This window comes from Podarcis vaucheri (genome assembly GCF_965113315.1).
Source record: "Podarcis vaucheri genome assembly, chromosome: 8".
Classification (NCBI taxonomy): domain Eukaryota; kingdom Metazoa; phylum Chordata; class Lepidosauria; order Squamata; family Lacertidae; genus Podarcis; species Podarcis vaucheri.
In genome coordinates, this window is record NC_138766.1 from 93,583,550 (window position 1) to 93,595,744 (window position 12,195).

Consider the following 12,195-nt stretch of genomic DNA (forward strand, 5'->3'; position numbering starts at 1 on the left):
CATTTCCTCCCCAAAAAATATAGTCGGGCTCCCCACAAGGTGTGAGGGACAGTGGACCGGCCCCCTGCTGAAAAAGTTAGCTGACCCCTGCCCAAAGGCGACATGGGAGTCTGGATGAGCACAGAGTTGGAAGGGATTCAGGAAGGGAGAAGTCTTGGTTGTGTTCACTGACAAATGGAGAGCTGCTATCCAAAGTGAGGGGCTCCCCACAAGGGAGGACAGCTGCAAAAGGCTGCCCACTCCTAACTGAAAAAGCAAGCAGGTCAAAATGGCTCTCTATTTCAGGCACTTGCTCACCTTTCCAATAGCTGCTGCTTTGAATGAATACTGAGATGAAGGTGAGATGGACAGGGAGACAGAGGGATACCAGCTAGAGAGAGGGATACCAGGTAGGCTGAGACCCTACCTGCCCGCGGACTGTCTTGCCAGAGTGGTGCATGCTCTAGTTATCTCCCGCTTGGACTACTGCAATGTGCTCAATGTGGGGCTATCTTTGAAGGTGATCCGGAAACTGCAATTAATCCAGAATGTGGCAGCTAGACTGGTGACTGGGAGCTGCCGCCAAGACCACATAACACAGGTCTTGAAAGACCTACATTGGCTCCCAGTACGTTTCCGAGCCCAATTCAAAGTTTTGGTGCTGACCTTTAAAGCCCTCAACGGCCCCGGTCCAGTATACCTGAAGGAGCGTCTCCACCCCCATTGTTCTGCCCGGACACTGAGGTCCAGCGCCAAGGGCCTTCTGGCGGTTCCCTCACTGCGAGAAGCCAAGTTACAGGGAACCAGGCAGAGGGCTTACTCGGTCGTGGTGCCCGCCCTGTGGAATGCCCTCCCATCAGATGTCAAAGAAATAAACAACTATCTGACGTTCAGAAGGCATCTGAAGGCAGCCCTGTTTAGGGAAGTTTTTTATGACTGACGTTTTAATGTATTTTTAATCTTTCGTTGGAAGCCACCCAGAGTGGCTAAGGAAACCCAGCCAGATGGGCCGGGTAGAAATAATAAATCATCATCATCATCACCACACAGGAATTCCAGCAGCTGCCTTAAGAGTCTCAGGGGTTGCAAGAGATTTGACAATGTCCCTTGGCTATGAAAGAGGTGGCAGCTCCTCCCACAGCAGCTTTCAAAACTTAAAGTGTAAGCCTTAGTTCTAGTTACGGGTAGGTAGCCGTGTTGGTCTGCCGTAGTCAAAACAAAATTTTAAAAATCCTTCCAGTAGCACCTTAGAGACCAACTAAGTTTGTTATTGGTATGAGCTTTTGTGTGCATGCACACTTCTTCAGATACTATCTTAAGAAGTGTGCATGCACACAAAAGCTCATACCAATAACAAACTTAGTTGGTCTCTAAGGTGCTTGTAGAAGAATTTTTTTTATTTTGTTTCACAAGCCTTAGGATACCTACCCTCAGCTCTGGCTCCTCAAAGTAATGGAGGGAGAGAGTTTTCAGGTCGTGGGTGCCAGGATCATATTCCACCACGGAGAGCTAGGAGGCAGGAAAAAGGAAATTAGAGGCAATCTGCTAGTTTCATTTTTTTTCTTTAGTGGAAAATTGTAATAATCAACCTGACAGACAGTGAGGGCCAGGCTATAAATTTAACTAATTACCTCCCTCCCCTAATAAAGCTTGCTACATTTTCTCATGTGCCTATTCACTTCTAATCTGCCTGCTGCAAGCCCATTTTTCCAACCTAAAGGAGAACCCCGTGTAATCCAAGAGCTTTAAGGCAACTCATTCCTCAATTTGCATGGTTGCTCTTTAGTTCTTCCTGTTTCACAAAACAAAAACTCATTTAACTGCTGCAAGACACACAGTGCATCAAGGCAGCCTTTCCTAAACTGGTGCTGGCTGGCGATTATGGGAGCCGTAGTCCAAAAATCTGGACGTTCCAGCCTGAGGAAGGCTGTACTAAGAGTTCCATTGTCTTCTAAGAAGCTGTGGGAAACCAGCAGGCAGGATTCGAGCCCAAGAAACCTCCTCCTTGTGGCTTCCAGCAACTGGTATTCAGAAGCATTTTCTCCCCACGAGGGTCTGGAAAGTTGTCTGGAAAGGGACTTGGCTTCCATTCAGCCTAAGAACTCCAGGGCTATTTTGTTTAGCCTCATGCCAGACAAAATTGCCACCCAGGAGGCGTGCCATAAACCGTCAACTGCATGTCGAGGGGCCAGGGGCCCTTAGGAAAGGCTCTGAGGGCCACTAACTTATAATAATACCCCACTACCTATCGAAACCCTCCACCACCTCCAAGATGTGAAGCTCCCCAAGCAGGGTGCCTTGAGGCTCCTGCGCCCTCTGCATCTCACGGCTCCCCACCCAAGCCGACCCCTTACCTTGGCATCCTTGAAGCTGAGCAGGAGGGCATCTCGCTTGGCTCCCGCGAGCTGCACGCTGGCCATGGACATGACATTACCAAAGAAGGAGAAGGCAGCCACCAGCTCGAGTTTCTCCTTGTGACCTTTGCCTTCTGCGCAAGACAGCAAGCGGAGGCGCATTAGGCTCTGAGGCCCTTGCTGCACACAGAGCCCCTTCCCACAACTCGTATTTCTGTGCCTGAAAGAAGCCTTCAAAACCTTTCAGCCTGCATCCTGCCCCCAGGTGAACTCAGCCCGTGGATGTTACCAAGACCAGTGAAAGGACCACCTAAATGTTCTGCTTTAGGTGAAGGGGAGAGGACCTGTTCCTAGCAAGTCTTTACATTAGGCCTGCCTAATGTAAGATGGGCTTAGCATGGAAAGCCAACCTCAGTGTGTTTCAACGCTGGTGGCCAGGTGGCCGTGCTGTTTCTTTTCAAGAATTGAGAACTGGCACCAGAAGCAACCAAGCACTTACGGCCCCAAGACAGCACCTGGGAGAGCCTGCCGGGCAAGAAAATCAGAGCCCACTATAAGAATATAACAACAACCTGCTGGCTCAGGCCAGCAGTCCATCTAGTGCAGCAACCTGTTCTCACAGTGGCCAACAAGATGCCCTTATGGGAAACCCACAAGCAAGATTCAAGCAGAAGAGTGCTCTCCCCTCCTGTGGTTCCCAGGAACTGGTATAAAATCATGCCTGCCCAGTGATTTGAACCCTGGACCCTCAGTGTGCTGCTCTCCCAGCTGAGCTACCCATGGGGGTTGCAGAAGCAGCTTCCTTCAAGCAGTCTTCTTCCAAGGAAACCTCTTAATACAAGCTTTCTGGTTCCACAGCTCCTTTGCCCAGACTCCCGCTCCCCCCCCCCGCCCCAATGCCTGCACACTGCAGCCCCAGCTCCCCACTCACCAGAGATCCTGTCATTTTTGGTCGAGGTCTAGAAGAGAAGCAAAGGAAAACCGTCAGTCCTGCAGCATCAATGCAGGCGCACTGCACCGGCTGCACAGTCTGGCTGAGGAGGCCAGCACCTCCCGGCTCTCTGGGGCAGTGTGCCAAGGCATTGCTCAAAGCTGCATTAAGGCTCCAGAGAGAAAGGAAAGAATGGCAAATCACCTGTGCATTGCTTTCCCTTCCACCCCCAGAACTGCACACCCCGAGGATGCAGCCCAGAACCATAATGCACCCCATAACCACACCAACCCAAATTATTCCGTGGCTCTCAGACTGCGTCAGGTTTCTCCAACCCAACTCCCCAGTTGACGCTACCCATTTCTAACATTTCAGCTGTCTTTCGGGCCTCTTTGGCTCTGGATGAAACACCCATCCTAGGGAGCAGGGCCAGGGTTTTCCAGGCCTCCCTGCTGCAAAGGGTGCCACAGTCAGTTCCTTCTATCTTCTAAAAAAGAGCAGGTCAGCAAATCCGCCCTGCTGGGCCACCATCACTCTTTCTCTGCAAAAGGAACGTTAATTCCAGGCCGGCTCAAAAAGAAGAAGAGCTCCAGGGAATCTACTTGAGTGCTGGAAGCAATTACACAAAAGGCACCCATGCCAGGACCACCATCTGGCATGGGAAGAGCAGAGGGGCAGGATACGGGGTTTGTGCAGCTTTGCAAATTGGCCCACAAAAGTTAATAGCCTGCAAAAAAAGGCGGGGAGCTCCAATGCTCGCCCAGCAGTCTCTGCTGCATTTCTGCACTTGGTGCAGAGGACGGTTTGAACGCTCCACACATCTGCCAGCCAACACACAAGTCTATGAATTCGCCTGCATGCAGTTTCTTGTTGCTTTAGGTGACGAGGTGGGTGCTTAACGGCAAGGCTGTGTTTGTGAGAGAGATTGGAAGCGGGGAGGGAGGGACGGCCAGTTCCAGTCCTTACAGGCACTTTCCATCCTAACGCAGTTCAGTGAGAGCTGCAAGGCCACATCCATGCTTGGGGCGGGTGGGGGTAGAAATCAGTTTCCAGGGACGCCAGTAAGGGGAAGTTGCCTCATCCAAGTTCAGCATTATCACCGAACAGGAGAAATCCTGCAGGGCATATGCCCTTGGGAAGCTGGAGGCAAAACTCAGAGATGTGCCCTGAACTAAAGAGTGAGAAACTTCTGGCCCACAGGCCAATCTTGGCCTGTTGGGGGTTCCTATGCCATTTCCTCCTAACCATGCCTACCTGACAATCAGCTAATGTCCCTGGGCGGGGGCTGCATCCTGTTTAAGCCTGGCTCTCCAACACTGCTGGGCCAGGCCTCTCCCCATTTGTCAAGACCACTTGTCTGAGGCAGGGTTATATACTCAGTTTCAGGTGCTCCACAATTTTACATTGTGGGAAAGAACTCTTTCGTTGTTGCCAAACCCACGGCCTGTTGTTTTCAGGAGATGCACACCGACCACAAAAGTGAAAGGCCATGGCTCCCTCCCTCCTGGATCCCTCCAGCATATACATCGCCCCCAAGCAGGCGCTCCACCGTACCTCAGAGTCATGGTTGAGTCTGTACACGTACAGCTGAGAGGTCCCTGCCGCCACCAAGTTGCGCTCGGCGTTGGAGAAAAAGTTACAGTACATGGAAAACTCCAGCCCAGTGGGAGGGTGCGCCTGCTTGTACACGGCATACATCTCCGCAGGCTCCCTGCAGAAAGGCACAACTCAAGTGTGGGGAAAGCGGCAAGCAGGCCAGGACACAAGCCCACAGCAGGACCTGGCCCTGAGAGATGTCTGCCAACTAGCTGCCAACTAGCTGCGCCAAAGGAGGGGACTCTGCTGCTACGTTACCTGCAATAGATCACAACATGGGACCAGTTTACCTACAAGATCACCTTACCCCATATGGGCCCAATCAACTACTTCAACCTGAGCAACTATTGCAGCTGTCACATAATACTCCTTCCACATTTACAAGAAATCGATCTTTTAGGGCGGTAGCACATAGACTTTGGAACTCCCTGCCAATTGACATCAGGCAGGTGCCTTCTGTGTAATCTTTAAAGTGCTTGCTAAAAACATTTTAATTCAGACAAGCCTACTCAGACACGTGTGTGTTTTAATCTGTTTTTAGTTTATTGCTGATTTTATCTTCCGAACGTTTCAAAAAGTTGTTTTTAAAGGCAATTTTCTTGTTTCTTTCTCTTAGCAAACCACTTTGAGGATTCTTAAAAAAAAAACCACAAGCAGTGTACAGATTTTATGAAATAAAATGGAGTTGGGATGGCCAATCTGGTGCTTTCCAGATACCGCTCGACTCCAACCCCAGCCAACGTGGCAAAAGGTCAGGGATGGTGGGAGTTGTAGTACAGTAACCTCTGGAGGGGGTCGCATGAGCTACTCCCAGGAGACACTTCCCTCACCCCGGCATCCACACATTGGGGCCTGACTGACAGCTGTCTTTGGGGTAGCGCTATATTCATCTGAACTGACAGATAAGCTTAAAGCAATATGGCTAGCGCAATTAATCCCTCATAGACATGGCCCAGCAGTGTATTGCAGAGATGGGAAACTTGTGGCACTCCAAATGTTGGACTGCAACTTCCATCATCCCAGACCATTGTCCCTGATAGCTGCGGCTGATGAGCGCTGGGGTCCAACAACACCTGAGAGACCACCAATCCTCTGAAGTGACCAGAATAGTTGGGGAGGAAGCATTTTTGGGTAACCCAGGCAACTCTGATATTTGATCCATCCAAGATTTCTCCCTGGTACCAGTTTGAATTAATCAAATAATGCTTTTTGTTTGACAGTTACTTTTAGTTATGTTAATTTTTTGGTTTTATCGTTGTGCGTTTTCCTTTTCTTCTTTTCCCCTCTCTCTTCTTATTTCCTTTATATAATATACATCTATTCTAGATTTCTTGACAATTTATGTATACTTTAATAATGATCTTAAGTCTAGAAATATCCAATATAAGATTAGTTTGTTTTTTGTATGTAATGTTTGTTTAATAAAATATTTTGTAAAAATCATATACAGTGGTACCTCTGGATGCGAATGCGATCCGTTCCGGAGCCCCATTCGCATCCTGAAGCGAACACAACCCGCGTCTGTGGGTTGCGATTTGCCGCTTCCGTGCATGCGTGTGATATCATTTTGAGAGTCTGTGCATGTGGCGAAACCCGGAAGTAACGTGCGCCATTACTTCTGGGTCGCCACGGAGAGCAACCCAAAAATGCTCAACCCGAAGCTACTTCTACCTGAAGTATGACTGTGTGTGTGTGTGTGTGTGTATGACATATATTTGATATATATGATACATATTTAATAAAATATTTTTTAAAAAATCATATATGATAGAGATATGTGCATGAAATATATGACATATATTTGATATGTTTGTTTAGTCGTTTAGTCGTGTCTGACTCTTTGTGACCCCATGGACAAGAACACACCAGGCACTCCTGTCTTCCACTATATAGTGGTACCGCGGGAAAATGGTTTTCAGGTGGAAAAATCGAAATTGGAGACAGAACTGTTAGAATCCAAAACTAAGAATTTGTCAAAAATGTATAACTTGCTGTTGGAATGGAATACACAGGATGAAAGAGTTAAATCAGCTATGATCAAGTGGGCACAAGATATTGGTCATAACATTATGTTTGAAGACTGGGAACGGTTATGGACCACCGGTATAAAATTTACGGCATGTAATGCCTTAAAAGAAAATATTATGAAAATGATTTATAGGTGGTACATGACCCCAGTCAAACTTGCAAAAATTTACCACTTGTCTGACAATAAATGTTGGAAATGTAAAGAGACTGAAGGTACATTCTTTCATCTTTGGTGGACGTGCCCAAGGATTAAGGCTTTCTGGGAGAAGATTTATAATGAAATGAAAAAGGTATTTAAATATACCTTCTTGAAGAAACCAGAGGCCTTGCTCCTGGGTATGGTCGGCCAATTGGTGTCAAAGAAGGATAGGACATTCTTTATGTACGCCACAACAGCAGCAAGAATACTCATCGCAAAGTATTGGAAGACAGAAGAACTACCCACCGTGGAAGAATGGCAGGTGAAAGTTATAGACTATATGGGACTGGCAGAGATGACTGGCAGAATCCGAGACCAGGGGAAAGCGACGGCGGAAGAAGATTGGAAGAAATTTAATGACTATCTTAAGAAATATTGTAAAATTGCAGAATGTTAAGACGATGTTGATTCTGAAATTAAGGGGCTGCTAGCTGTAATTATTACGTAAATATGAAAAGAAAGCTGAAAAGTTTAATAGAAATTAAGGGAAGGATTTGTTGAAGAGAATTAATTAGAGAATGGAATGCAGTAAGGAGAGGTATGAGGAAGTCGGGAAAGAAATTTTTATGAACATAAGGGAATGAAGTTATATATGTGGTTTTCATTTTTCTCTTGTCTTTTTGTATGTATTTCTGTTTTTCTTTTTTGGTGTTTTTTGTGATTTTTATGTCTTATAAAATTTGTGAAAATGCTAATAAATATCTTTATATATATATATATATATATATATATATATATATATATATATATATGCAGGTTTTGGTGTCTTCGGGTGTCTTCCCGTGTAAGAGTCGGGGTGTCTGTGCGACGTTTCGACGAGGTCTCACTCGTCATCTTCAGGCTGGTGCTTTCGGCTTCTTGTTACTGGAACAGAGCAGAGTCTGGTGTTTGAGTTCCTATAAATACTGTTGAGGGGTGTGGTGTATAGCCTCCAACGTTCTGGGCAGAGAGGAAGTTCCTAGATTAGTGTGCCTTTTCTTCTTTTGTTCCTTAATTACTTGAGGGATATCTTGGGTGATTTCATGAGTGATATTCTGAATATCACTGGGTGGGTCATTAAGTGTAGATTAGTTGCTAAAGCTTTCGTGTCTTGACCTCTTGAGCTTGTGAAGAGTTTTTCTGAGAAGATGGCTGTGCTGCATTTAGTTGTGCTCTGGCTTGGCTTCGTGTATAGGGGCGAGCTATGGTTTTGTGCCTTGTGCCAGCCAGATCTGTGTAGGGATTGCAGGGGGGTGCAGCATCCGGAGGTGCCACTATAGTTTGGTTACTGGATGGAGTCTGTAATATGTCTGTGGAGAGGGTCTGGGTTTGGGTCTGGTGTGGTTGATTGGTGACGGCGTTCTGTGTGCCTCTGGTTCTGGTGTCGGTTTTTGTGGGGAGGGCTAATTTCCAGATGTCTGGCAGGCGGGACGTGTCGTCACGCTTGTTCATGTTGTGAGGGTGTTTCTCTATCTCGATGGCTTCCATGATTATTCTCTTGTGGTGATGTTCCATGTTAAAGAGCAATTTGGAATCTGCAAAATTAATTTCGTGTCCTGTTTCTTTCATGTGTTGGAACTAATCTAGGAACTTCCTCTCTGCCCAGAACGTTGGAGGCTATACACCACACCCCTCAACAGTATTTATAGGAACTCAAACACCAGACTCTGCTCTGTTCCAGTAACAAGAAGCCGAAAGCACCAGCCTGAAGATGACGAGTGAGACCTCGTCGAAACGTCGCACAGACACCCCGACTCTTACAGGGGAAGACACCCGAAGACACCAAAACCTGCATTCCTGTACCCGTGAAAATCTACGAAAGCAAATATATATATATATATATATATATTTGCTTTCGTAGATTTTCACGGGTACAGGAATGCAGGTTTTGGTGTCTATATATATATAGTGGTACCGCGGGTTAAGAACTTAATTCGTTCCGGACGTCCATTCTTAACCTGAAACTGTTCTTAACCTGAAGCACCACTTTAGGTAACCTGAAGGGTATGTAATGTGAGGTACCACTGTGTGTGTGTGTGTGTGTGTGTGTATATATATATATATATATGCAGGTTTTGGTGTCTTCGGGTGTCTTCCCGTGTAAGACCTGCATTCCTGTATTCCCGTGTAAGACCTGCATTCCTGCATTCCTGTACCCGTGAAAATCTACGAAAGCAAATATATATATATATATATATATATATATGCAGGTTTTGGTGTCTTCGGGTGTCTTCCCGTGTAAGAGTCGGGGTGTCTGTGCGACGTTTCGACGAGGTCTCACTCGTCATCTTCAGGCTGGTGCTTTCGGCTTCTTGTTACTGCTCTGTTCCAGTAACAAGAAGCCGAAAGCACCAGCCTGAAGATGACGAGTGAGACCTCGTCGAAACGTCGCACAGACACCCCGACTCTTACACGGGAAGACACCCGAAGACACCAAAACCTGCATTCCTGTACCCGTGAAAATCTACGAAAGCATATATATATATATATATATATATATATACACACACACACGATATATGACATATATTTGATATATATGATACATATTTAATAAAATATTTTTTAAAAAAATCATATATGATAGAGATACAGTGGTGCCTCGCAAGACGAAATTAATTCGTTCCGCAAGTTTTTTCTTCTTGCGAGTTTTTCGTCTTGCGAAGCACGGTTTCCCATAGGAATGCATTGAAAATCAATTAATGCGTTCCTATGGAAACCGCTTGCCAGGCTGGCGGTGCGGAGAAGGGCTTTTCTCCCCACCGCAAGCCTTCAGGACAGGTACGGGAACAGAGGGGAAGGGGCGCAGCGCTTCTCCTCTGTTCCCCGGGGCTTGCGGTGGGAGGAGGTTTTTTCCTCCCCACCGCCAACATTCAGAACAGCATTCCGAATGTTGGCGGTGGGAAGGAAAACCCTCCTCCCACCGCAAGTCTTCAGGACAGCCATCCGATGCCGGGTGGCGGGAGGTGTCCCCCCCCCCCCGCCCGGCATCGGAGCTTCGTTCCGATGCCGGGCGGCAGGAGGAGGTCCGAGGACAGTGGGGAAGACGCGCTGCGCTTCCCCGCTGTCCCGGAGATTTCCCTATGGGCTTTCGTCTTGCGAAGCAAGCCCATAGGGAAATTCGTCTTGCGAAGCGCCTCCAAAACGGAAAACCCTTTCGTCTAGCGGGTTTTCCGTCTTGCGAGGCGTTCGTCTTGTGGGGCACCACTGTATGTGCATGAAATATATGACATATATTTGATTTGTTGGTTTAGTCGTTTAGTTGTGTCTGATTCTTCGTGACCCCATGGTATGTGTGTGTGTGTGTGATATACTTAATAAAATATATATTTTTAAATTATATTATATATATAAAAAATCCCTGATAAATATATGCTTACGATATAGATGATCTCATATATGGCATATATTGGATATGATATATACTGAGGGGGGAGGGAGGGCAGAGCCCCGAGGCCTTGCTCTGGGGCCTTGCTCTCGCGGGGGTCGGGCGAGGGGGCCCCGTTCACTGGAGCCGCTCCTGCAGGGGCCCAAGGCCGCCCTCAAGGGCCACCCTGCCCGGGGCTCCTCGGAGGGCCAGTTTCACGGGACGGACCGGCTCCCCTTCGCCCTCCTCTCCCCCCTCCCCAGGCGGCCTCGCCCCTCGGCTTCTCCCCTCCCGCCGTCCCCCCCCCATCCCGGGCCCCGGCCTTACCTCCCCCGCCCTCAACTCCCCCTCAGCCGGCGGGGTGCGCGGGCATAAGCGGTCCGGGAGGAAACCGCTCCCGCCGGAACCTTCGGCCCAACCGCGAGGGGGAAGGCGGAACCGGAATCCTGATTGGCGGGGAGGGGAATGAGCGGCAAGCCGGAGGTCCAATGGCAAGGGCCTCGTCGAGCGGGACGAAACGATAGAGCTGGGAAAGTGTAGAGCTGCCGCGCGGGGTTGAACTTGTGAGGCAGGGAGAGGCGTTTGGGGGGCAAATGGAAGAAGCCTTGTCCTGGGAGGGATGTGGGGAGGGAGGAGGGGGAAAAGGGAAAGAGAGAAGCAAGGGGGGAATTGAGAGAGGGAGAAGAGAGAGTGCAGAAGCAGAGAAGAAAGGGGGTCAATACATAAAGGTGGGTGATTGTTATTATTATTATTACATTATTATTATTATTATTATTATTATTATTATTATTATTATTATTAAAAAAATTAGGTCTCATATATATGAGATTTTATTTTCTTGAGCTCCATGATCACTGCAGATGGTGACAGCGGTCACAAAATTAAAAGACGCCTGCTCCTTGGGAGAAAAGCAATGCCAAACCCAGACAGCATCTTAAAAAGCAGAGACATCACCTTGCCAACAAAGGTCCGTATAGTAAAAGCCATGGTTTTCCCAGTAGTGATGTATGCAAGTGAGAGCTGGACCATAAAGAAGGCTGATCGCCGAAGAATTGATGCTTTTGAATTATGGTGCTGGAGGAGACTCTTGAGAGTCCCATGGACTGCAAGAAGATCCAACCTCTCCATTCTGAAGGAAATCAGCCCTGAGTGCTCACTGGAAGGACAGATCCTGAAGCTGAGGCTCCAAGACTTTGGCCACCTCATGAGAAGAGAGGACTCCCTGGAAAAGACCCTGATGTTGGGAAAGATGGAGGGCACAAGGAGAAGGGGACGACGGAGGATGAGATGGTGGGACAGTGTTCTTGAAGCTGCCAGCATGAGTTTGACCAAACTGCGGGAGGCAGTGGAAGACAGGAGGGCCTGGCGTGCTCTGGTCCAGGGGGTCACAGAGAGGCGAACACGACTAAACGACTAAACAACAACAACAACATTTAATAAATGTTCATAAATGCACCAAGCAAACACATACATAAATATATAAACCACATGTCTGGAGCAGCACAGAAAGACCGTCCTGAAAACATTTTGACTACCAAAACTGACCAAATGTTTCTCTGCAAGGAGGGAGGGGGTGAGGGACCCTTCCCATTGTCTCAGGAATTGGGAAATCGCCATCTCAAAGGAATAGCCAGACTACCAGGAAAGGCAATCAGATAAGGCATTATCAGATAACCTGGCAGACAGGAAAAACAACAACATTCAAATTTCTGTTGTAGACCGCCTTTTCTGTGATGTAGGTATGATGTATCTGGGGTGGTGG

At 47.7% G+C, this 12,195-nt stretch overlaps 1 protein-coding gene across 1 annotated transcript in view; it reads right to left on the reverse strand.

Moving 5' to 3' along the window:
• Nucleotides 1–10,854, reverse strand: part of CPSF1 (cleavage and polyadenylation specific factor 1) — a 42,459-nt gene extending 31,605 nt beyond the window's left edge. The window contains exons 1-5 of the mRNA XM_082235466.1: nucleotides 10,761–10,854; nucleotides 4,819–4,975; nucleotides 3,265–3,292; nucleotides 2,334–2,467; nucleotides 1,408–1,488 (exon numbers count right to left, since the gene is read on the reverse strand). Of these exons, the coding sequence (XP_082091592.1) occupies nucleotides 1,408–1,488; nucleotides 2,334–2,467; nucleotides 3,265–3,292; nucleotides 4,819–4,962 (387 nt within the window). The 5' untranslated portion in view covers nucleotides 4,963–4,975; nucleotides 10,761–10,854. The remainder of the gene's footprint in view (nucleotides 1–1,407; nucleotides 1,489–2,333; nucleotides 2,468–3,264; nucleotides 3,293–4,818; nucleotides 4,976–10,760) is intronic.
• Nucleotides 10,855–12,195: the final 1,341 nt, after the last annotated feature.